A 25,530-nucleotide genomic window follows, 5' to 3' on the forward strand; every position below is an offset into this window, starting at 1 on the left:
TCTCTCATGAAATGTTTAGCGTGCACCGTATTTACGAGCCTGAAAGGTTATAGTGCACCATATTTACAAGCCTGAATTGAGAGGGATATTCACTTCACTGTACTGAATTTTCTTGCAGAGGTGGGCTTCCATGGTATTCTGATGATCTGATCTAGGTTGCAAGTCAGCCGGAATTTACAAGAAGAAAAGCTTGTCACAAATAACTAAAGGTTGTGTTCTGTGGAGTTCCTTTGTTGGACTGATAAGTACTTGCCGATATGTTTTAGTACCTTGAGGGAAAAGCATCCATGAGAGGTTTGATGTGATATTTAAACGCATTTCTATAGTCGTTTCTTGTAGGATCCTCCAGGTTAATACAGTTACCCCGTTGCCTGTCAGAAAGGTTGATACGACAGGCGGGGACATCTAGTGTTTCACTGCTAGATGAGCTGGTTAAGGTTGTAATGAAATGTTTACTCATTTATGGGAAATGTAACCTGAATGCGATTCATGAAATGTCTCAATGAAATTCTGAAGAGTTAATAATGCAACGCTCTATTTGAAAGTATATATAAAAGATCTTGATTCTTTCAACTACAACTACTGGTGTGGTCTCCATTATTGCGCCACTGTGTCTTACATCGGATGTGTGCGTTAAGTAGCTGCTTTACACACAAGCCCCTGGCTGCCTTGCTGCTTGCGCCATGCTACCCCCTTGAGGGCTGGTAACCCCAGGTCTCACACCCCTCATCAGGGGTTAACCTCTACTCTTCCCGGGGAGTGGCCCAGTGTTTCAGGGGGCACTGGCCCAATTCGGCTCACGAGGGCCTTTAGGCCCCAGCTGCAGTTTTCCCCAGGGGAGTGGCGAACTCGGGGCCTTCTCTGGCCTTCCGCCCCCTCCCCGGGGTTTACCTTTGTACTTCGGCCTTGGAGGGCCCTTGCGGCGTCTCTCGGGGATAGCGGAGGGCCCTCGCTCTTCTCCGAGCCATCCGGTGTGTTTCCGGCTCTGCGGGGGCCGGCTATGGGGCACAGTAGGGCTCCCCGGGCCCCTCTCGGCTTTACAGAGCCCCGGGGACCAATGAGGATCAAGGGTGCGCCTGCAGCCGCCAATAGCAGCGCGGCTTGCGGGGTGCGGAGCTGGGAGCAAATGGGTGCGTGGCGGGGGCAGGATTTCCACTGACGCCCCCATCACGTGCTGCTGGTTGCCGGCTTCGAGGCCTACCACGGCCTGAGGGAATGCAGCGGCGGCCCTCTCCTTGCTCTGAGGGCCGCCGGGGGAATACAGACGCCGGCTCGGCCTCCGCACGCGCCCCCAGGGCCAACAGCAGCGGCCACAGCGGAGCCAGACAGTTCGACGAGGGTGCGGCGGTGAGTGGCTGGCCAGCGCTCCTCTTCCTCACAGCGCTTCACAGGGGCAGCCACAGGGGAACAAACGGCGCTTCGGCGCCAACAGCCTCGGCCACACAGCGCTTTAGGTGCGGGGAGCAGCCCGGGGTGAAATACAGCGCTTGTAGGGCACTGCAATTCATGGGGGTCACAGCGCTCCCTCAGAGTCAAAGCGTGGGAGCACTCGAGGCAGGGCAGTCCGCTGTGGTAATTTTAGCGCTGCGATCGCAGTAGCGCTGCAGCAGTCAGCAGGAGGCAGTTTCCTCAGGACAGGAAAGCAATTCAGCCACAGTCTTTAGGCAGTTACAGCGCTCGGTGGAAAAAGGTCAGCGCTTCTCAAGGCACTCGGTCTCCAGAGCCCCAGTAGGTCGGGGAACCACAGCCCTCCTCGCAGGCAGCTAAGTCCAGTGAGGCAGTTCAGGGGGCTAGCGCTCAGCACTCAGTTTAGTCAGCAGTTCACACAGGACAGGCCACACGACAGTGGCAGGATTGCGCAGGGATCCAGGTCAGGGCAGAGGGAGCACAGCCCAATACCTGGTGGATCCCCAGTGGTCCTGGTTAGCGCAGTCAGACTTCTTCTTCTTGGCGCTTGATGGATTTTGGCGCCCTTGTGGATTGTTCCTTGTTTCTTGAAGGGGGGGGGGGGGGGGTTGAGTTGGGGGCTGCTGGCAGGATACCTCAGCAGGTCACTGTAGATGGTCCCTGGGTTCCCCTCCCGCCGGGCCAGATCAGTGGGCTAGCTCAGGGTACCTACTCAACTTGGAAGGCAGCACCTAAGCCCTGTCACTCCCAGTGGCATAGGTCCCTGACTAGGCCCTACCGCCTAAATCTCCTGCGTGGGTTCCCCAGGTCAGTGATGCCCCAACTGACTGGAAAGTTTCCCTCCCTTTCCATTTATAGGCCCAGGTCAGGTGACCACCCTCTAATGCCGCAAAACTAAGCTCCGCCGCTTTTCTAGAAGGTGCCAAGAGCTTCCCTACTCTAACTGTGGGCAGGCAAGGCAGGCTGGAATGGCAACAATGTATGGGGTTTCAGCCAGCTCCTGGCAGCTAGAATGCGCCTTAACAAGACCACGCTGCAGTAGCAGGGGCCTATGGCAGCCATGTTGAGGGTGGAGGGCACCTGCACTTTGGCATTGCTTTTAATATTACCCAGGGCATTTTAACCTCACAGGGCCTATACAACTACATTACAAGGGGGGACTTCCAGAATTAGGGGAGCGAAAAGCAAAAAATTTCCGGGAAAAGAGCCAAGTCCAACACACTCTGATCTCAGGTCACGGAGATGCACTAGATCTCAGGCTACAGAGATGCACTCTGACCTCAGGTCATGGAGATGGACTCTGATCTCAGGTCATGGATATACACTCTGATCTCAGGTTACGGAGATGCACTCTGATCTCAGGTTAAGGAGATGCACTCTGATCTCAGGCTATGGAGATGCTCTCTGATCTCAGGCTATGGAGATGCACTTTGATCTCAGGTTACGGAGAGGCACTCTGATCTCAGGTCACAGAGATGCACTCTGATCTCAGGTTATGGAGATGCAATCTGATCTTAGGTCACAGAGATGCACTCTGTTGGACAGGCCACATGACGGGCCGCTCTCCCCCGGCTCGACCAGGCCCGAGCCCAGTCATACAAGCACCACACACCACCATTGTACGTCCTACGTCCCCTCAGGGACACCTGCCCTCGAACATGATCACACCATGGGCCCGATCCACTGCCGACCCATGCGCTCAGCCTGGGCCGCCATCTTGGACACTTCATCACGAGGCCGCCTGGCCCCCGATCGACCTCAACCCTGGGCCTAGCCCGGCCTCAGACATTCCGGCACCACCCTCCACCCAGGAGGTGAGCGAGCTACTTGGCAGGTCAATGGGAGAAAGAGGTGTCGATGGCTCTCCCCCGGCCAGTGCCGCTCGCCCATCGCCTCCCCGGGCGCTGGCTCCACCCCCCCGCTGGGTGTCTGGACTCCCTCATCCCGGACCTCCCGACCTCCAAGTGCGAGGGTCCGGACATCAAAGCCCGCCAGCCCTATAACTGGGGCAGCTCCAGAGCAGGAAGGCAGTTGTATCTTGGAGTCGAGAGACGTAAAGAGGAACTCACCCTGGACGGACTACTGGCGCTGCCGTAGCTCTGTCCTGTGCACCATCGTCCTGCCTGTTGGCGCTGCCACAGCCGTCGTAACCTTCATCCTTCATCGTCGTCCGGATCTGCTGGCGAGGCCGCGGACCGTTGTAACCGTCATCTGCATCGGGACCTGCTTGGCTTCTCCACGGCCCGTCGACCATCCGTCATCCATCCCGGGACCTGCTTGGCTTCTCCACGGCCCGTCGATCATCCTTCGTCCATCTCGGGACCGGCTTGGCTCCTCCACGGCCCGATCAGCAAACACACCGAGCTCGAGGATTGAGAGCTATTTAACTCATTGGCAACTAAGACTGTCCCGCTACCCCTTTTTCCTCAACCAGAGATCAGAACCGAGGGGACCCCTGAGTCCAGACCTCCTTGTATCATATCAACGTAACCTAAGAATTGCCTATAAAGTCTCGTTAACCTTCAATCTTGTGTGGTGTCCGTCTGTGGGGGGGGAAGTTACTTATCTGTACAGTCGTTGGAGACGGCTCTCCCTGGAGACCTCTCCCCGTAATCTCGGCCGACCCTCCCGGTCCGTCTAACATTGGTGGCCAGCGGCGCGATCCGAATCACCGCATAACGTACAGAGAGTAGCTCACCCCACAACGAACAACAATGTCAACTAAAGAGAGCGGATCAACTGAGAAGTTCCAAATGGAAAAACTCGAGGAATACAGCCATCGTGAACTAAAGCAGTTCTGCATCGAACTAGGTATCGCTACCACCGGACTAAGTACCAAGGACGATTTCAAGCATGCCCTAGAATCTTGGGCAGAGACCGGGGATGTCGAAGCCCCTGAGCAAAGCACCGCGAAAAATACCAGCACGGGCCCTGAGGGGCAAAGAACCAGTCTCTCGCAAGACGAGATCCAAGAAAGAGAAAAAGCCCGACTACACGAACTCGAAATGGCCCGACTCAAGATGGACATAGAACTCAAATTGGCCGAGCAAAAAATAAACTTAGAGCACCTTCGCCTCCGAGAAGAAAGAGAGGAGAAACAGAGGCAAAGGGAGCTCGAGGAAAAAAGACTAACGTACGAGCACGAGCGGAACCTAGCCGAGATCAACCTGCGCAAACAGAATAAAGAGTTAGGGGTGCCTGACCGACCGTCCACCCCAGGGACCACGGAGAAAAAAGTGCACATCCCCAAGGATGTGGTCCGAGAATATTTTCGAGAAGACGACATCCAGCAATGGTTTAAGGCCTATGAAATCGCGATGACTGCGCACCGGATCGATAGAGCCGACTGGGGAGCCGGCCTATGGGGCAAATTCCTTAATGAGGGCCGCGATACTCTGTTACAGCTCCCAGACCACCAGATGACCTCCTACGACCATATGAAAGCGGCCCTCCTCACCCGCTATGGCCTCACGCCCGAGATGTACCGTCAGCGGTTCCGAGACTGCACACGCATTCCAGGTACAACTTGGGTGGACTATGTAACGTACTTTAGCAGAGCCTTCGAAGGCTGGATCAGAGGGAACAACGTCACGACCTACGAGCAGCTGTTCAATCTGATGGTATGGGAGCATCTGTCCAACAATTGCTTCATTGAACTACGCCAACACCTCCTCGACAGCAAGTTAACCGATCCCCGGCAGCTCGCAGCCGAAGCTGACCGGTGGGAGATCACCAGAGTGGGCCGGAATGGGTCCTACGAGCAGAACAGGAACAACAATGGTCACCCCCGACCCAGAGGAGGAGGAGGGGGCCAAGGACGAGGAAGAGACAACACTCCGGCCGCCCCCACTACCAGCACCACCCCCCCGGCCAACCGGGGCAGCACCCCGGCGCGACCGGGATACAGAGCCAATGTTACATGTCACCGATGCCAACGAGTCGGCCACTATGCAAACGACCCAAGCTGCCCGCAGTATCAGAGTCCAAGACCCCGCCAGGTGGCCGCCGCGGCACTAGGGGAAGAACAGATCTCCGAGGAACAAGAAACAGACGAGCAAGAGTATCAAGAGTGGGAGCCAGCAGCCATGACTCTCGCGTGCTTAGGGGGAAGAGACATGGTCCCGCGGGTCCCCCTACCCGCTAACACCCAGAAGTACAGCCAATGGGTGAGCATCAATGGACAACGGGCCGAAGCCCTTCGAGACACCGGGGCCAGTGTGACAGCCGTCCGCTGTCATCTGGTGACCCCAGAACAATATCTACCGAACATTCTCTGCCCTGTACGATCCGCCGACAACTCAGAGAGTCTGTGTCGGATGGCCTGCGTCCCCTTTGAGTGGGGAGGGGTCTCCGGCATGCTGAAGGTAACGGTCCGAGACGACGCCCCCGTGGACTGCCTCCTCGGAAATGACCTGGAAAGCTCCCCGTGGGCAGCCGTGGAGCGAAAAGAACACTTGGGGATGTTGGGCGTCCCAGACTGGGCGTGCGTCACCACCCGGTCCATGGCCGCCCGTGCCAACCCTCACCCCGAAGAACCAGAATGGCCGGCGCCACCGCCCCCGGTCGCCCCCGCCGAGACCCCCGACCATGGTATCCCCCTCGAACTTGCCCAACCTTCCGACCTTGCTAATCTTGACCAGTGGGCTCAAGAAGGGGGACCCACACAAGAACAATTTCGTCAGGAGCAGGAGACTTGTCCCTCCCTTGAGGGACTCCGACAACAAGCGCTCGCCCAAAGCGCAGGGGATACCTCCGGAACTCATTGGGTCTACTGGGACAATGACCTATTGTACAGCGAGCAACGAATCGCCGAGCTAGGGGCCAACCGAGTACTAGTGGTGCCCCTCCGCTTTAGAGACTTCCTGCTAAATCTGGCCCACGATGTCCCCCTGGCAGGGCACCTGGGACAAGATAAAACCTACAGCCGCCTAGTGACCCACTTCTTCTGGCCAAAAATGAGAAACGATGTGCACCAGCATTGCCGATCTTGCCCCACGTGCCAAGCCAGTGGGAAGAGCGGCCGCAAATTAAAGGCCCCCCTGCAACCCTTTCCAGTAGTCACGACCCCATTTGAGAGGGTCGGAATAGACATTGTGGGACCCCTAGACCCGCGTACAAGACAAGGCCATCGCTTCATCCTGGTACTAGTGGACCACGCCACCCGCTACCCTGAGGCTATTCCTCTCCGGACCGTGACAGCCCCAGTGGTCGGCCGGGCCCTGATGGGGATCTTCTCCCGTGTGGGGTTCCCCCGAGAAGTCGTCAGTGACAGAGGCACAAACTTTATTTCCAAATATATGAAGTCCCTCTGGCAACAGTGTGGGGTCACCTACCGCTTCACGACCCCCTATCACCCCCAAGGAAACGGACTTGTTGAGCGGTTCAATCGCACGCTAAAAGGGATGATCGGGGGATTGGAAGAGCCCCTCCGTCGCCAGTGGGATGTGCTGCTGCCGTGCCTCCTCTTCGCCTACCGGGAGGTCCCACAGAAGTCCCTAGGCTTCAGCCCATTCGAGCTGCTCTATGGGCACCCAGTACGGGGGCCACTCAGCCTGATCAAAGAAGGCTGGGAGATGCCTCCGGCCAAGAGTCCGCCCGATGTCTTCCGGTACCTCCTCACCCTCCGCAACCAGTCCCGAAGGTTCAGAGACCTAGCAAAAGCCAACCTAGAGACAAGTCAAGAGGACATGAAGAAATGGTATGACCAGAACGCCTCATCTATTGAATTCGAGCCGGGGCAACAGGTCTGGGTAATGTCCCCCACAGAACCGTGCGCTCTCCAAGACAAATGGACGGGACCCTTCAAGGTAATCGAGCGCAAGGGTCCTGCCACCTATCTGATCGATATGGAGTCCGCCCGGAATCCGCTCCGAGTCCTCCACACCAACAGACTGAAACCCCACTTTGCGCGAACAGAACTCAGTCTCTTGATGGCCACAGACAATGGGGTTGAAGACGACTCCGAACCTCTCCCTGACCTCTTGCGGACCCAGGAGCAAGACGGCTCCGTGGATGGGGTCCGACTCTCGGAGTCCCTCACCAGAGAACAACGCCACGAGTGCCAAGCCCTCCTATCACGATTTGCCAGTCTGTTCTCCCTCACCCCAGGTGTCACTTCCTGGTGTGTGCACGATGTGGACACCGGAGACAACCCTCCTATCCGCCACCGGGCCTACCGCGTACCTGATCGGGTACGGGCCTGCATCCAGGCGGAAGTAGCTAAGATGCTCACGCTCGGGGTCATCGAGCCCTCAGACAGTCCGTGGGCCAGCCCGGTCGTACTGGTCCCCAAAGCGGCCGCCCCCGGAACCACACCAGAACTCCGGTTCTGTGTCGACTACCGGGGCCTGAATGACGTCACCAGAACGGACGCCTCCGACCAGGGCATTGGGGCAGTCCTGTCCCAAGTGAACACCGAAGGCCTTGATCAACCGGTGGCCTTCATCAGCCGGAGACTCCTACCCCGGGAACAACGCTGGAGCACCATAGAAAGGGAAGCCTTCGCTGTGGTATGGGCCCTCAAGAAGCTCCGGCCCTACCTTTTTGGCACCCACTTTCGGGTACAGACTGACCACCGACCCCTGCAGTGGTTGATGCATATGCGGGGGGAAAACCCAAAACTGCTACGCTGGTCCATCTCCTTGCAAGGTATGGACTTCACGGTTGAACACCGGCCTGGGTCCGACCACGCCAACGCGGATGGCCTGTCCCGGTTTTTCCGCCTCGACGAAGAGAGTCCCCAAGAGGATGGGTAACTCTCCCCGCCTTCAGCTGGGGGGGACGCATGTTGGACAGGCCACATGACGGGCCGCTCTCCCCCGGCTCGACCAGGCCCGAGCCCAGTCATACAAGCACCACACACCACCATTGTACGTCCTACGTCCCCTCAGGGACACCTGCCCTCGAACATGATCACACCATGGGCCCGATCCACTGCCGACCCATGCGCTCAGCCTGGGCCGCCATCTTGGACACTTCATCACGAGGCCGCCTGGCCCCCGATCGACCTCAACCCTGGGCCTAGCCCGGCCTCAGACATTCCGGCACCACCCTCCACCCAGGAGGTGAGCGAGCTACTTGGCAGGTCAATGGGAGAAAGAGGTGTCGATGGCTCTCCCCCGGCCAGTGCCGCTCGCCCATCGCCTCCCCGGGCGCTGGCTCCACCCCCCCGCTGGGTGTCTGGACTCCCTCATCCCGGACCTCCCGACCTCCAAGTGCGAGGGTCCGGACATCAAAGCCCGCCAGCCCTATAACTGGGGCAGCTCCAGAGCAGGAAGGCAGTTGTATCTTGGAGTCGAGAGACGTAAAGAGGAACTCACCCTGGACGGACTACTGGCGCTGCCGTAGCTCTGTCCTGTGCACCATCGTCCTGCCTGTTGGCGCTGCCACAGCCGTCGTAACCTTCATCCTTCATCGTCGTCCGGATCTGCTGGCGAGGCCGCGGACCGTTGTAACCGTCATCTGCATCGGGACCTGCTTGGCTTCTCCACGGCCCGTCGACCATCCGTCATCCATCCCGGGACCTGCTTGGCTTCTCCACGGCCCGTCGATCATCCTTCGTCCATCTCGGGACCGGCTTGGCTCCTCCACGGCCCGATCAGCAAACACACCGAGCTCGAGGATTGAGAGCTATTTAACTCATTGGCAACTAAGACTGTCCCGCTACCCCTTTTTCCTCAACCAGAGATCAGAACCGAGGGGACCCCTGAGTCCAGACCTCCTTGTATCATATCAACGTAACCTAAGAATTGCCTATAAAGTCTCGTTAACCTTCAATCTTGTGTGGTGTCCGTCTGTGGGGGGGGAAGTTACTTATCTGTACAGTCGTTGGAGACGGCTCTCCCTGGAGACCTCTCCCCGTAATCTCGGCCGACCCTCCCGGTCCGTCTAACACACTCTGATCTCAGGTCACAGAGATGCACTCTGATCTCAGGTCACAGAGATGCACTCTGATCTCAGGTCACAGAGATGCACTCTGATCTCAGGTCACAGAGATGCACTCTGATTTCAGGTCACAGAGATGCACTCTGATTTCAGGTCACAGAGATGCACTCTGATTTCAGGTCACAGAGATGCACTCTGATCTCAGGCTACAGAGATGCACTCTGATCCCAGTCTACAGAGATGCACTCTGATCCCAGTCTACAGAGATGCACTCTGATCTCAGGCTACAGAGATGCACTCTGATCTCAGGTCACAGAGATGCACTCTGATCTCAGGTCACAGAGATGCACTCTGATCTCAGGTCACAGAGATGCACTCTGATTATTATTAATTATTAAGGGGCATTTATAGAGCGCCTGGTTACGCAGAATGCGTGTCCCCGCGCTGAACTGAAGCACTCTGAGAGAGAAGTAGGGGAGGAGCCCACTTATTTTGAAAAGAGGTAAGTTTTTAATTTCCTCCGGAAACTAGATTCGGAGGGGTCCAGACGGAGATTAAGAGGTAAATTATTCCAGCTTTTTGCCGCCAGGTATCGGAAGGATCTTCCTCCCATACGGGCCTTTTTCACCCTAGGGACCTTAAGTAAGCCTCCATGCGAGGAGCGCAGTGCACGAGTTGGTGCATACCTTGTAATAAGGTTCTGGAGTGGTGCTGGCGCCTTTTTAGCGAGGATACGGTGGCAGGTACAGAGGGACTTAAATTCAACTCTGCTCCTCACTGGCAGCCAATGGAGTGACTGGAGGGCGGCCTTGGAGTTCGATCTTTTTGGGAGGTTTAAAATGAGGCGAGCTGCAGCATTCTGTAGCACCTGAAGTCGATTAATCGCTTTGCAGGTAGCTCCCAAATAGAGTAGGTTGCCAAAGTCCAAGCGTGAGGTGACTAGAGCATGCACCAGCGTTCTGCGGGCGGCCGTGGGGAGGAGAATTAGGACTTTCCGCAGAGTTTTTAAAATGCTGAAGCACATGCCCGTCACCCTGTTAATCTGTGGTCCGAAAGACAGATCAGTATCTAGCCAGACCCCGAGATTTCTGACTTCTTTCCGAGGTGTAGGGGCCTCGCCTAGGCATGGTGGCCACCATGCCGACGTCCAGACAGATGGACTGCCTCCCACCACGAGCACCTCAGTCTTGTTGCCATTTAATTTCAGGCAATTAGTGGACATCCAGGTTGCAAGATCTTGCATGCAAGCCCTGAAACTGTCCATAGCAAGACCGGGTGCACGCGAGAGGGAGACAACCAGCTGAGTGTCGTCGGCATAGGTAACAATTTGTAGTCCGTGTCCCACTACAATTGGAGCCACTGGGGAGACATAGAGATTGAAAAGAGTTGGGCTCAGGGACGAACCCTGAGGAACGCCCTGACCCAATTCTATGTCTCGGGAATAGTGGTCCCCTTGACGGACCTGGAAACTTCTCCCCGTTAGGAAGGATTGGATCCATTGGAGTGCGGCTCCAGTTATACCTCCATCATTCAGACACTGTAGCAAGGTGGAGTGAGCTACAGTGTCGAATGCCGCACTCAGGTCCAATAGGATAAGGGCCATAGTGTGACCTTCATCCACCCCCTGCCGTAGGGATTCCACAGCCGTCAATAATGCCGATTCCGTAGAATGGCGGGGGCGGAAGCCAAATTGTGTGTCGTGGAGTAAGGCAGCTTTGTCTATGAAATCCATTAGTTGGAGATTGACCGTTTTTTCTGCTACCTTGGCCAGATATGGTAAAAGAGAGATGGGCCGCAAGTTGTCTAATTTATCAAAGCTGATGGTAGGTTTTTTTCTAAGAGGAAGGACCACCGCTTTTTTCCATTCTTTAGGCACAGTCTTTGTCATAAAAGACACGTCCAGTAGATGCCTAATGTAGGGCTCCAAGGCCCCCAGGCTGTCTTTTAGGCGTTTGGGAGTGGTGGGATCCCGTGGGGAACCTGATTTTACAGAACGGCAGATTTTTAGGAGAGTTTCTGTGGGTGGGGTAACAAAGTTGGTAAGGGTGGGTGAGTTTCCCCTGTCCCTGGGTTTTTCCACAAACTCTATCCCATTCGTGGGTTGAGTTGGGAAAGCCGAGTAAATTCTAGATATTTTCTCGGCAAAGAAATCTGCGATTCTGTCACAAGACTCAGGTGAACAGTCATCAGGGACAGTGACGGATTTTCCACTAGAGAGAGTTTTGTAAAGCAGAAATAACTCCTTCGTGGAGTTACCAGCTTCGTTGATCTTAGTCTCATAGTGTGTGGTTTTCGCCTTTCTAATCAGTCCGTGGTAGACTCGCCTCTCTGACAAGTAGACCTCTCTAGTATCTTTAGAGATAGCCCGACGCCATTGCCTTTCTGCTCTCTTCAATAAGGTTTTAGCATTTCGCAGTTCAGTACTGAACCAGGGTGCGGTTTTTTGAGCACGATCACTGGGATTAGTTTTGGATAGCGGGGCAGTAAGATCTAGTGCATTGTTAATGCACTAGGCTACAGAGATGCACTCTGATCTCAAGTCACAGAGATGCACTCTGATCTCAGGTCACGGAGATTCACTCTGATCTCAGGCATGCCTCAGGCTAAAGAGATGCACTCTAATATCAGGTACGGAGATGCACTCTGATCCCAGTCTACAGAGATGCACTCTGATCTCAGGTCACAGAGATGCACTCTGATCTCAGGTTACGGAGATGTACTCTGATCTCAGGTCACAGAGATGCACTCTGATCTCAGGTCACAGAGATGCACTCTGATCTCAGGTCACAGAGATGCACTCTGATCTCAGGATATAGAGATGCACTCTGATCCCAGGCTACAGAGATGCACTCTGATCTCAGGCTACAGAGATGCACTCTGATCTCAGGTCACAGAGATGCACTCTGATCTCAGGTCACAGAGATGCACTCTGATCTCAGGTCACAGAGATGCACTCTGATCTCAGGTTACGGAGATGCACTCTGATCTCAGGTCACGGAGATGCACTCTGATCTCAGGTCACAGAGATGCACTCTGATCTCAGGTCACGGAGATGCACTCTGATCTCAGGTCACAGAGATGCACTCTGATCCCAGGCTACAGAGATGCACTCTGATCTCAGGCTACAGAGATGCACTCTGATCTCAGGTCACAGAGATGCACTCTGATCTCAGGTCACAGAGATGCACTCTGATCCCAGGCTACAGAGATGCACTCTGATCTCAGGCTACAGAGATGCACTCTGATCTCAGGTCACAGAGATGCACTCTGATCTCAGGTCACAGAGATGCACTCTGATCTCAGGTCACAGAGATGCACTCTGATCTCAGGTTACGGAGATGCACTCTGATCTCAGGTCACGGAGATGCACTCTGATCTCAGGTCACAGAGATGCACTCTGATCTCAGGTCACGGAGATGCACTCTGATCTCAAGTCACAGAGATGCACTCTGATCTCAGGTCACGGAGATTCACTCTGATCTCAGGCATGCCTCAGGCTAAAGAGATGCACTCTAATATCAGGTACGGAGATGCACTCTGATCCCAGTCTACAGAGATGCACTCTGATCTCAGGTCACAGAGATGCACTCTGATCTCAGGTTACGGAGATGTACTCTGATCTCAGGTCACAGAGATGCACTCTGATCTCAGGTCACAGAGATGCACTCTGATCTCAGGTCACAGAGATGCACTCTGATCTCAGGATATAGAGATGCACTCTGATCCCAGGCTACAGAGATGCACTCTGATCTCAGGCTACAGAGATGCACTCTGATCTCAGGTCACAGAGATGCACTCTGATCTCAGGTCACAGAGATGCACTCTGATCTCAGGTCACAGAGATGCACTCTGATCTCAGGTTACGGAGATGCACTCTGATCTCAGGTCACGGAGATGCACTCTGATCTCAGGTCACAGAGATGCACTCTGATCTCAGGTCACGGAGATGCACTCTGATCTCAGGTCACAGAGATGCACTCTGATCCCAGGCTACAGAGATGCACTCTGATCTCAGGCTACAGAGATGCACTCTGATCTCAGGTCACAGAGATGCACTCTGATCTCAGGTCACAGAGATGCACTCTGATCCCAGGCTACAGAGATGCACTCTGATCTCAGGCTACAGAGATGCACTCTGATCTCAGGTCCCAGAGATGCACTCTGATCTCAGGTTACGGAGATGCACTCTGATCTCAGGTCACGGAGATGCACTCTGATCTCAGGTTACGGAGATGCACTCTGATCTCAGGTCACGGAGATGCACTCTGATCTCAGGTCACAGAGATGCACTCTGATCTCAGGTCACGGAGATGCACTCTGATCTCAGGTCACAGAGATGCACTCTGATCCCAGTCTACAGAGATGCACTTTGATCTCAGGTTATAGAGATGCACTCTGATCTCAGGTTAGGGAAATGTACTCTGATCTCAGGTCACGGAGATGCACTCTGACCTCAGGTCACAGAGATGCACTCTGGACCCAGGCTACAGAGATGCACTCTGATCTCAGGTCACAGAGATTCACTTTGATCTCAGGCTATGGAGATGTTCTCTGATCTCAGGTCACAGAGATGCACTCTGGTCGCAGGTCACAGAGATGCACTCTGATCCCAGTCTACAGAGATGCACTCTGATCTCAGGTTATAGAGATGCACTCTGATCTCAGGTTAGGGAAATGTACTCTGATCTCAGGTCACGGAGATGCACTCTGACCTCAGGTCACAGAGATGCACTCTGGACCCAGGCTACAGAGATTCACTCTGATCTCAGGTCACAGAGATGCACTCTGATCTCAGGCTACAGAGATGCACTCTGATCTCAGGTCACAGAGATGCATTCTGGACTCAGGTCACAGAGATGCACTCTGATCTCAGGCTACAGAGATGCACTCTGACCTCAAGTCATGGAGATGGACTCTGACATCAGGTCATGGAAATGCACTCTGATCTCAGGTCACAGAGATGCACTCTGGTCACAGGATACAGAGATGCACTCTGATCTCAGGCTATGAAGATGCACTCTGATCTCAGGTCACAGAGATGCATTCTGATCTCTGGTCACAGAGAAGCACTCTGATTTCAGGTCACAGAGTTGCACTCTGATTTCAGGTCACAGAGATGCACTCTGATCTCAGGATACAGAGATGCACTCTGATCTCAGGCTATGAAGATGCACTCTGATCTCAGGTCACAGAGATGCATTCTGATCTCTGGTCACAGAGAAGCACTCTGATTTCAGGTCACAGAGATGTACTCTGATCTCTGGTCACAGAGATGCACTCTGATCTCAGGTCACAGAGATGCACTCTGATCTCAGGTTACAGAGATGCACTCTGATCTCAGGATATAGAGATGCACTCTGATTCCAGTCTACAGAGATGCACTCTGATCCCAGTCTACAGAGATGCACTCTGATCTCAGGCTATGGAGATGTACTCTGATCTTAGGTCACAGAGATGCACTCTAATCCCAGTCTACATTGATGCACTCTGATCTCAGGTCACAGAGATGCACTCTGATCCCAGTCTATAGAGATGCACTCTGATCTCAGGTCACGGAGATGCACTCTGATCTCAGGTCACAGAGATGCACCCTGATCTCAGGCTATGGAGATGTACTCTGATCTCAGTTCACAGAGATGCACTCTTATCTCAGGTCACAGAGATGCACTCTGATCTCAGGTCACAGAGATGCACTCTGATCTCAGGTCACAGAGATGCACTCTGATCCCAGCCTACAGAGATGCACGCTGATCTCAGGTCACAGAGATGCACTCTGATCTCAGGTTATAGAGATGCACTCTGATCTCAGGTTAGGGAAATGTACTCTGATCTCAGGTCACGGAGATGCACTCTGACCTCAGGTCACAGAGATGCACTCTGGACCCAGGCTACAGAGATGCACTCTGATCTCAGGTCACAGAGATGCACTCTGATCTCAGGCTACAGAGATGCACTCTGATCTCAGGTCACAGAGATGCATTCTGGACTCAGGTCACAGAGATGCACTCTGATCTCAGGCTACAGAGATGCACTCTGACCTCAAGTCATGGAGATGGACTCTGACATCAGGTCATGGAAATGCACTCTGATCTCAGGTCACAGAGATGCACTCTGGTCACAGAGATGCACTCTGATTTCAGGTCACAGAGTTGCACTCTGATTTCAGGTCACAGAGATGCACTCTGATCTCAGGATACAGAGATGCACTCTGATCTCAGGCTATGAAGATGCACTCTGATCTCAGGTCACAGAGATGCATTCTGATCTCTGGTCACAGAGAAGCACTCTGATTTCAGGTCACAGAGATGTACTCTGATCTCAGGTCACAGAGATGCACTCTGATCCCAGTCAACAGAGATGCACTCTGATCTCAGGTCACAGAGATGCACTCTGATCTCAGGTTACAGAGATGCACTCTGATCTCAGGATATAGAGATGCACTCTGATTCCAGTCTACAGAGATGCACTCTGATCCCAGTCTACAGAGATGCACTCTGATCTCAGGCTATGGAGATGTACTCTGATCTTAGGTCACAGAGATGCACTCTAATCCCAGTCTACATTGATGCACTCTGATCTCAGGTCACAGAGATGCACTCTGATCCCAGTCTATAGAGATGCACTCTGATCTCAGGTCACGGAGATGCACTCTGATCTCAGGTCACAGAGATGCACCCTGATCTCAGGCTATGGAGATGTACTCTGATCTTAGTTCACAGAGATGCACTCTTATCTCAGGTCACAGAGATGCACTCTGATCTCAGGTCACAGAGATGCACTCTGATCTCAGGTCACAGAGATGCACTCTGATCCCAGCCTACAGAGATGCACGCTGATCTCAGGTCACAGAGATGCACTCTGATCTCAGGCTACAGAGATGCACTCTGATCTCAGGTCACAGAGATGCACTCTGATCTCAGGCTATGGAGATGTACTCTGATCTCAGGTCACGGAGATGCACTCTGATCTCAGGTCACAGAGATGCACTCTGATCTCAGGTCACAGAGATGCACTCTTATCTCAGGTCACAGAGATGCACTCTGATCTCAGGTCACAGAGATGCACTCTGATCTCAGGTCACAGAGATGCACTCTGATCCCAGTCTACAGAGATGCACTCTGATCTCAGGTCACAGAGATGCACTCTGATCTCAGGCTACAGAGATGCACTCTGATCTCAGGTCACAGAGATGCACTCTGATCTCAGGCTATGGAGATGTACTCTGATCTCAGGTCACGGAGATGCACTCTGATCTCAGGTCACAGAGATGCACTCTGATCTCAGGCTACAGAGATGCACTCTGATTTCAGGTCACAGAGATGCACTCTGATCTCAGGTCACAGAGATTCACTCTGATCCCAGTCTACAGAGATGCACTCTGATCCCAGTCTACAGAGATGCACTCTGATCCCAGTCTACAGAGATGCACTCTGATCTCAGGTCACAGAGATGCACTCTGATCTCAGGTCACAGAGATGCACTGTGACTCAGGTCACAGAGATGCACTCTGATCTCAGGCTATGAAGATGCACTCTGATCTCAGGTCACAGAGATGCACTCTGATCTCAGGTCACAGAGATGCACTCTGATCTCTGGTCACAGAGATGCACTCTGATTTCAGGTCACAGAGATGCACTCTGATCTCAGGTCACAGAGATGCACTCTGATCTCAGGTCACAGAGATGCACTCTGATCTCTGGTCACAAAGATGCACTCTGATTTCAGGTCACAGAGATGCACTCTGATTTCAGGTCACAGAGATGCACTCTGATCTCAGGTCACAGAGAGGCACTCTGATCCCTGTCTACAGAGATGCACTCTGATCTCAGGCTATGGAGATGCACTCTGATCTCAGGTCACGGAGATTCACTCTCATCTCAGGCTACAGAGATGCACTCTGATCTCAGGTCACAGAGATGCACTCTGATCTCAGGTCACAGAGATGCACTCTGATCTCAGGTCACAGAGATGCACTCTTATCTCAGGTCACAGAGATGCACTCTGATCTCAGGTCACAGAGATGCACTCTGATCTCAGGTCACAGAGATGCACTCTGATCCCAGTCTACAGAGATGCACTCTGATCTCAGGTCACAGAGATGCACTCTGATCTCAGGCTACAGAGATGCACTCTGATCTCAGGTCACAGAGATGCACTCTGATCTCAGGCTATGGAGATGTACTCTGATCTCAGGTCACGGAGATGCACTCTGATCTCAGGTCACAGAGATGCACTCTGATCTCAGGCTACAGAGATGCACTCTGATCTCAGGTCACAGAGATGCACTCTGATCTCAGGTCACAGAGATTCACTCTGATCCCAGTCTACAGAGATGCACTCTGGTCCCAGTCTACAGAGATGCACTCTGATCCCAGTCTACAGAGATGCACTCTGATCTCAGGTCACAGAGATGCACTCTGATCTCAGGTCACAGAGATGCACTGTGACTCAGGTCACAGAGATGCACTCTGATCTCAGGCTATGAAGATGCACTCTGATCTCAGGTCACAGAGATGCACTCTGATCTCAGGTCACAGAGATGCACTCTGATCTCTGGTCACAGAGATGCACTCTGATTTCAGGTCACAGAGATGCACTCTGATCTCAGGTCACAGAGATGCACTCTGATCTCAGGTCACAGAGATGCACTCTGATCTCTGGTCACAGAGATGCACTCTGATTTCAGGTCACAGAGATGCACTCTGATTTCAGGTCACAGAGATGCACTCTGATCTCAGGTCACAGAGATGCACTCTGATCCCTGTCTACAGAGATGCACTCTGATCTCAGGCTATGGAGATGCACTCTGATCTCAGGTCACAGAGATTCACTCTCATCTCAGGCTACAGAGATGCACTCTGATCTCAGGTCACGGAGATTCATTCTTATCTCAGGTCACGGAGATTCACTCTCATCGCAGGCTACAGAGATGCACTCTGATCTCAGGTCACGGAGATTCACTCTGATCTCAGGTCACGGAGATTAACTCTGATCTCAGGTCACGGAGATTCACTCTGATCTCAGGTCACAGAGATGCACTCTGATCTCAAGCTATGGAGATGCACTCTGATCTCAGGCTACAGAGATGCACTCTGATCTCAGGTCACAGAGATGCACTCTGATCTCAGGTCACAGAGATGCACTGTGACTCAGGTCACAGAGATGCACTCTGATCTCAGGCTATGAAGATGCACTCTGATCTCAGGTCACAGAGATGCACTCTGATCTCAGGTCACAGAGATGCACTCTGATCTCTGGTCACAGAGATGCACTCTGATTTCAGGTCACAGAGATGCACTCTGATCTCAGGTCACAGAGATGCACTCTGATCTCAGGTCACAGAGATGCACTCTGATCTCTGGTCACAAAGATGCACTCTGATTTCAGGTCACAGAGATGCACTCTGATTTCAGGTCACAGAGATGCACTCTGATCTCAGGTCACAGAGAGGCACTCTGATCCCTGTCTACAGAGATGCACTCTGATCTCAGGCTATGGAGATGCACTCTGATCTCAGGTCACGGAGATTCACTCTCATCTCAGGCTACAGAGATGCACTCTGATCTCAGGCTATGGAGATGCACTCTGATCTCAGGTCACGGAGATTCACTCTCATCTCAGGCTACAGAGATGCACTCTGATCTCAGGTCACGGAGATGCACTCTGATCTCAGGTCACGGAGATGCACTCTGATCTCAGGCTACAGAGATGCACTCTGATCTCAGGTCACAGAGATGCACTCTGATCTCAGGTCACAGAGATGCACTCTTATCTCAGGTCACAGAGATGCACTCTGATCTCAGGTCACAGAGATGCACTCTGATCTCAGGTCACAGAGATGCACTCTGATCCCAGTCTACAGAGATGCACTCTGATCTCAGGTCACAGAGATGCACTCTGATCTCAGGCTACAGAGATGCACTCTGATCTCAGGTCACAGAGATGCACTCTGATCTCAGGCTATGGAGATGTACTCTGATCTCAGGTCACGGAGATGCACTCTGATCTCAGGTCACAGAGATGCACTCTGATCTCAGGCTACAGAGATGCACTCTGATCTCAGGTCACAGAGATGCACTCTGATCTCAGGTCACAGAGATTCACTCTGATCCCAGTCTACAGAGATGCACTCTGGTCCCAGTCTACAGAGATGCACTCTGATCCCAGTCTACAGAGATGCACTCTGATCTCAGGTCACAGAGATGCACTCTGATCTCAGGTCACAGAGATGCACTGTGACTCAGGTCACAGAGATGCACTCTGATCTCAGGCTATGAAGATGCACTCTGATCTCAGGTCACAGAGATGCACTCTGATCTCTGGTCACAGAGATGCACTCTGATTTCAGGTCACAGAGATGCACTCTGATCTCAGGTCACAGAGATGCACTCTGATCCCAGGCTACAGAGATGCACTCTGATCTCAGGTCACAGAGATGCACTCTGATCCCAGTCTACAGAGATGCACTCTGATCTCAGGCTGCAGAGATGCACTCTGATCTCAGGTCACAGAGATGCACTCTGATCTCAGGTCACAGAGATGCACTCTGATCCCAGTCTACAGAGATGCACTCTGATCTCAGGTCACAGAGATGCACTCTGATCTCAGGTCACAGAGATGCACTGTGACTCAGGTCACAGAGATGCACTCTGATCTCAGGCTATGAAGATGCACTCTGATCTCAGGTCACAGAGATGCACTCTGATCTCTGGTCACAGAGATGCACTCTGATTTCAGGTCACAGAGATGCACTCTGATCTCAGGTCACAGAGATGCACTCTGATCCCAGGCTACAGAGATGCACTCTGATCTCAGGTCACAGAGATGCACTCTGATCCCAGTCTACAGAGATGCACTCTGATCTCAGGCTGCAGAGATGCACTCTGATCTCAGGTCACAGAGATGCACTCTGATCTCAGGTCACAGAGATGCACTCTGATCCCAGTCTACAGAGATGCACTCTGATCTCAGGCTGCAGAGATGCACTCTGATCTCAGGTCACAGAGATGCACTCTGATCTCTGGTCACAGAGATGCACTCTGATTTCAGGTCACAGAGATGCACTCTGATCTCAGGTCACAGAGATGCACTCTGATCCCAGGCTACAGAGATGCACTCTGATCTCAGGTCACAGAGATGCACTCTGATCCCAGTCTACAGAGATGCACTCTGATCTCAGGCTGCAGAGATGCACTCTGATCTCAGGTCACAGAGATGCACTCTGATCTCAGGTCACAGAGATGCACTCTGATCCCAGTCTACAGAGATGCACTCTGATCTCAGGTCACAGAGAAGCACTCTGATCTCTGGTCACAGAGATGCACTCTGATCTCAGGTCACAGAGATGCACTCTGATCTCAGGCTACAGAGATGCACTCTGATCTCATGTTACTGAGATGCACTCTGATTTCAGGTCACAGAGATGCACTCTGATCTCAGGTCACAGAGATGCACTCTGATCTCAGGTCACAGAGATGCACTCTGATCCCTGTCTACAGAGATGCACTCTGATCTCAGGCTATGGAGATGCACTCTGATCTCAGGTCACAGAGATTCACTCTCATCTCAGGCTACAGAGATGCACTCTGATCTCAGGTCACGGAGATTCATTCTTATCTCAGGTCACGGAGATTCACTCTCATCGCAGGCTACAGAGATGCACTCTGATCTCAGGTCACGGAGATTCACTCTGATCTCAGGTCACGGAGATTAACTCTGATCTCAGGTCACGGAGATTCACTCTGATCTCAGGCTACAGAGATGCACTCTGATCTCAGGTCACAGAGATGCACTCTGATCTCAGGCTACAGAGATGCACTCTGATCTCATGTTACTGAGATGCACTCTGATTTCAGGTCACAGAGATGCACTCTGATCTCAGGTCACAGAGATGCACTCTGATCTCAGGTCACAGAGATGCACTCTGATCCCTGTCTACAGAGATGCACTCTGATCTCAGGCTATGGAGATGCACTCTGATCTCAGGTCACAGAGATTCACTCTCATCTCAGGCTACAGAGATGCACTCTGATCTCAGGTCACGGAGATTCATTCTTATCTCAGGTCACGGAGATTCACTCTCATCGCAGGCTACAGAGATGCACTCTGATCTCAGGTCACGGAGATTCACTCTGATCTCAGGTCACGGAGATTAACTCTGATCTCAGGTCACGGAGATTCACTCTGATCTCAGGCTACAGAGATGCACTCTGATCTCAGGTCACAGAGATGCACTCTGATCTCAGGCTACAGAAATGCACTCTGATCTCAGGTCACGGAGATACACTCTGATCTCAGGTCACGGAGATTCACTCTGATCTCAGGCATGCCTCAGGCTAAAGAGATGCACTCTAATATCAGGTACGGAGATGCTCTTGCACCACTGCTACACTTCAGATTATGGATAGCTTCAGAAACAAACTGCCTGTCCCAACATACAACACCCCACATCCAGTAATAAGAGATCATTCTATACTGAGAAGTAAATAGTCATTGCACATGGAATGTTGGTGCTCCTTGGAGATAGTAACACTGGCATGATATCCAAAGATCTCCTATTAGAATGACCAGAACAAGGCCCCAGGACAGAGGGTGGGGTCTTGTCCAGATCAAAAAGCTAAGGCTGCGGTGGGTCCAGATGTGTTCTCTGTCCCAAGGAGACAGCTTCACTTTCAGATATGGGGTATCCTGCGGTACACATCTGAATACCTTCTACTGCATCTTCTGGAAGTGATTTCTTAATGTCAATGGTGGTGAAGACAAAACAGGTAACTAAGAGCATGTGAGAATGCCCTGATAGAATCTGCCTCCTGCAGAGGATACATGGCTCACCTCCAACCTGAGCGGTGGAGTCAATAGGAAAAACGTTACAGAGCTGGTAGGTCAAATACGTGGAGTGCTTAGACTTGTGCGAAGTGAAGAAAACGTCCCTATGCCGTTGAAAGAGCTAGACACCTGGGTGTGCGAAGCATGATGAAGGCTCGACCATACCATAGAAAAGAGAAAACCAATGTAGGTGAGCAGCTTGTACAGGAACAAGGGCCTGCCAGTACTCACGGGAGCAGTTTCTTTACAGGTTTAAGAAGCAGTTACTGATCGAAAAGTCAGCTTTGTGAAGAGACACAATCTCTCTAAAAAACACTGTTTTTGCTGAAAATGTAGCCAAGGATGGAGTTTTTAGAAGGCGGTACACTTTGCAACTTTACTTCAGCAAATTCACTTTTGGGGAACATTATCAGTGAAATTTAAATTTCTCACCACCTGTGTCTGAATCGTAGCACAAGGACTATTAGTTGCCCAGACATGGGTTGGTCTTTGATTGACAATGAGTGGACCAATGGACATGTAGGACCTTGAAAGCACAGTTAACAATGTTCTGCACCTCAGAGGTCTATTATTTGTTGCACAGCTTACCTGGGGAAGTGATTGTAGTATTTTACAGGAGGATTAGTTATGACATTGAGCTGAGAGATGCCACCATCCTTGCGAAACGTTTCCATCTCCATCTCCTCCTCTTCATCGACTTCAGAGCCCGGAACCACAACAGACACCACGCCATCAACCATGACCTGAGGATTGAAAACAAAGTCCATCAGAAGTGGATGCAAGGCTTGGTGCAGAGTGAGTGTGGATTTACAACAATTGCTCATCAGTTTGATTGCCTTCATAGAGGCTTATGCTAATGTGTTGGAAGATGTAGCACAGCATCTAGTCGAAGATGTGCCTTGGATGCACCACCTTGGCATTGAGATGACTGGGCGCCTCGTGAAACAATGGGTAGATTGAGATTCGAATTAACGTTCTAAGTCTCAAACCTGTAGGCGTGTCTGAGGATACTCTTTTCAAACACATTCATTGTTCTTGGTCAGCAAATTCTTCCTGTGTGTTTGCACAAAATGTCAGCATCACTGAATGCACCCAGAGGGGCACACTTCGATAAGTGTCAATTGCAGGCACTCTCTTTAGAGGGTCAAGGGGGTCATTTGCACACACTCTCTTTAGAGGATTAAGGGAGTCACCTGCAGGCACACCTTCTAGAGGGTCAAGAGCATCCCTTACAGACACTTTCTTTAGAGGGTCAAGGGATTTACCTGCAGGCACTCTCTGTAGCGGGTCAAGGAGGTCTCCTGCAGGCACTCTCTTTAGAGGGTCAAGGGAGTCACCTGCAGGCACTCTCTTTAGAGGGTCAAGGGGGTCCTTTGCACACACTCTCTTTAGAGGATTAAGGGAGTCACCTGCAGGCACTCTCTTTACAGGGTGAGGGGAGTCACCTGCAGGCATTCTCTGTAGAGGCTCAAGGAGATCACTTGCACACACTCTCTTTACAGGGTGAGGGGAGTCACCTGCAGGCACTCTCTGTAAAGGCTCAAGGAGGTCACTTGCACACACTCTGTTTACAGGGTGAGGGGAGTCACCTGCAGGCACTCTCTGTAAAGGCTCAAGGAGGTCACTTGCACACACTCTCTTTACAGGGTGAGGGGAGTCACCTGCAGGCACTCTCTGTAAAGGCTCAAGGAGGTCACTTGCACGCACTCTCTTTACAGGGTCAAGGGAGTCACCTGCAGGCACTCTCTGTAGCGGGTCAAGGAGGTCACTTGCACGCACTCTCTTTTAAAGGTCAAGAGCATCCCTTACAGACACTCTCTTTAGAGGCTCAAGGAGGTCACTTGCACGCACTCTCTTTACAGGGTCAAGGGAGTCACCTGCAGGCACTCTCTGTAGAGGCTCAAGGAGGTCACTTGCACGCACACTCTTTACAGGGTCAAGGGAGTCATTTGCACACACTCTCTTTAGAAGGTCAAGGGAGTCACCTGCAGGCACTCTCTGTAGAGGCTCAAGGAGGTCACTTGCACGCACTCTCTTTACAGAGTCAAGGGAGTCACTCGTAGGCACTCTCTTTAGAGGGTCAAGGGGGTCACTTGCACGCACTCTCTTTTAAAGGTCAAGGGAGTCACTCGCAGGCACTCTCTTTCAAGGGTCAAGGGAGTCACCTGCAGTCACTCTCTTTAGAGGGTCAAGGGGGTCACTTGCACGCACACTCTTTACAGGGTGAAGGGATTTACCTGCAGGCACTCTCTGTAGCGGGTCAAGGAGGTCACCTGCACACACTCTCTTTATAGGGTCAAGGGAGTCACCTGCTGGCACTCTCTGTAGAGGCTCAAGGAGGTCACTTGCACGCACTCTCTTTACAGGGTCAAGGGAGTCACCTGCAGGCACTCTCTGTAGCGGGTCAATGAGGTCACTTGCACACACTCTCTTTATAGGGTCAAGGGGGTCATTTGCACACACTCTCTTTAGAGGGTCAAGGGAGTCACCTGCTGGCACTCTCTGTAGCGGGTCAAGGGGGTCACTTGCCCGCACTCTCTTTTAAAGGTCAAGGGAGTCACCTGCAGGCACTCTCTTTAGAGGGTCAAGGGGGTCACTTGCACACACTCTCTTTAGAGGGTCAAGGGAGTCACCTGCTGGCACTCTCTGTAGAGGCTCAAGGAGGTCACTTGCACGCACTCTCTTTTAAAGGTCAAGGGGGTCACTCGCAGGCACTCTCTTTCAAGGGTCAAGGGAGTCACCTGCAGTCACTCTCTTTTAAGGATCAAGGGAGTCACTCGTAGGCACTCTCTTTAGAGGGTCAAGGGAGTCACCTGCAGGCACTCTCTGTAGCAGGTCAAGGGGGTCACTTGCACGCACTCTCTTTCAAGTGTCAAGGGAGTCACTCGTAGGCACTCTCTTTAGAGGGTCAAGGGGGTCACTTGCACACACTCTCTTTAGAGGGTCAAGGGAGTCACCTGCAGGCACTCTCTGTAGCGGGTCAAGGAGGTCACTTGCACGCACTCTCTTTTAAAGGTCAAGGGAGTCACTCGCAGGCACTCTCTTTCAAGGGTCAAGGGAGTCACCTGCAGTCACTCTCTTTTAAGGGTCAAGGGAGTCACTCGTAGGCACTCTCTTTAGAGGGTCAAGGGGGTCACTTGCACGCACTCTCTTTAGAGGGTCAAGGGAGTCACTCGCAGGCACTCTCTTTAGAGGGTCAAGGGGGTCACTTGCACGCAATCTCTTTAGAGGGTCAAGGGAGTCACCTGCTGGCACTCTCTCTAGCGGGTCAAGGAGGTCACTTGCACACACTCTCTTTAGAGGGTCAAGGGAGTCACTGGCAGGCACTCTCTTTAGAGAAGTGTGGCTCAGGGGTTAGAGGCGGCAGACCCGGAAGCTGAGATCGGTCCTGGACCAGGGTTCAATTCCCCGCCT

The 25,530-nt window shown here is 52.6% G+C and overlaps 1 protein-coding gene across 1 annotated transcript in view; it reads right to left on the bottom strand.

The window, feature by feature from the left end:
* SPAG17 (sperm associated antigen 17) overlaps positions 1–25,530 on the bottom strand; it is a 1,900,597-nt gene that overhangs the window by 461,938 nt on the left and 1,413,129 nt on the right. The window contains exon 35 of the mRNA XM_086935838.1: positions 22,705–22,859. Within this exon, the coding sequence (XP_086791964.1) occupies positions 22,705–22,859 (155 nt within the window). The remainder of the gene's footprint in view (positions 1–22,704; positions 22,860–25,530) is intronic.

This window comes from Lissotriton vulgaris, chromosome 8 (assembly GCF_964263255.1).
Source record: "Lissotriton vulgaris chromosome 8, aLisVul1.2, whole genome shotgun sequence".
Lineage (NCBI taxonomy): Eukaryota > Metazoa > Chordata > Amphibia > Caudata > Salamandridae > Lissotriton > Lissotriton vulgaris.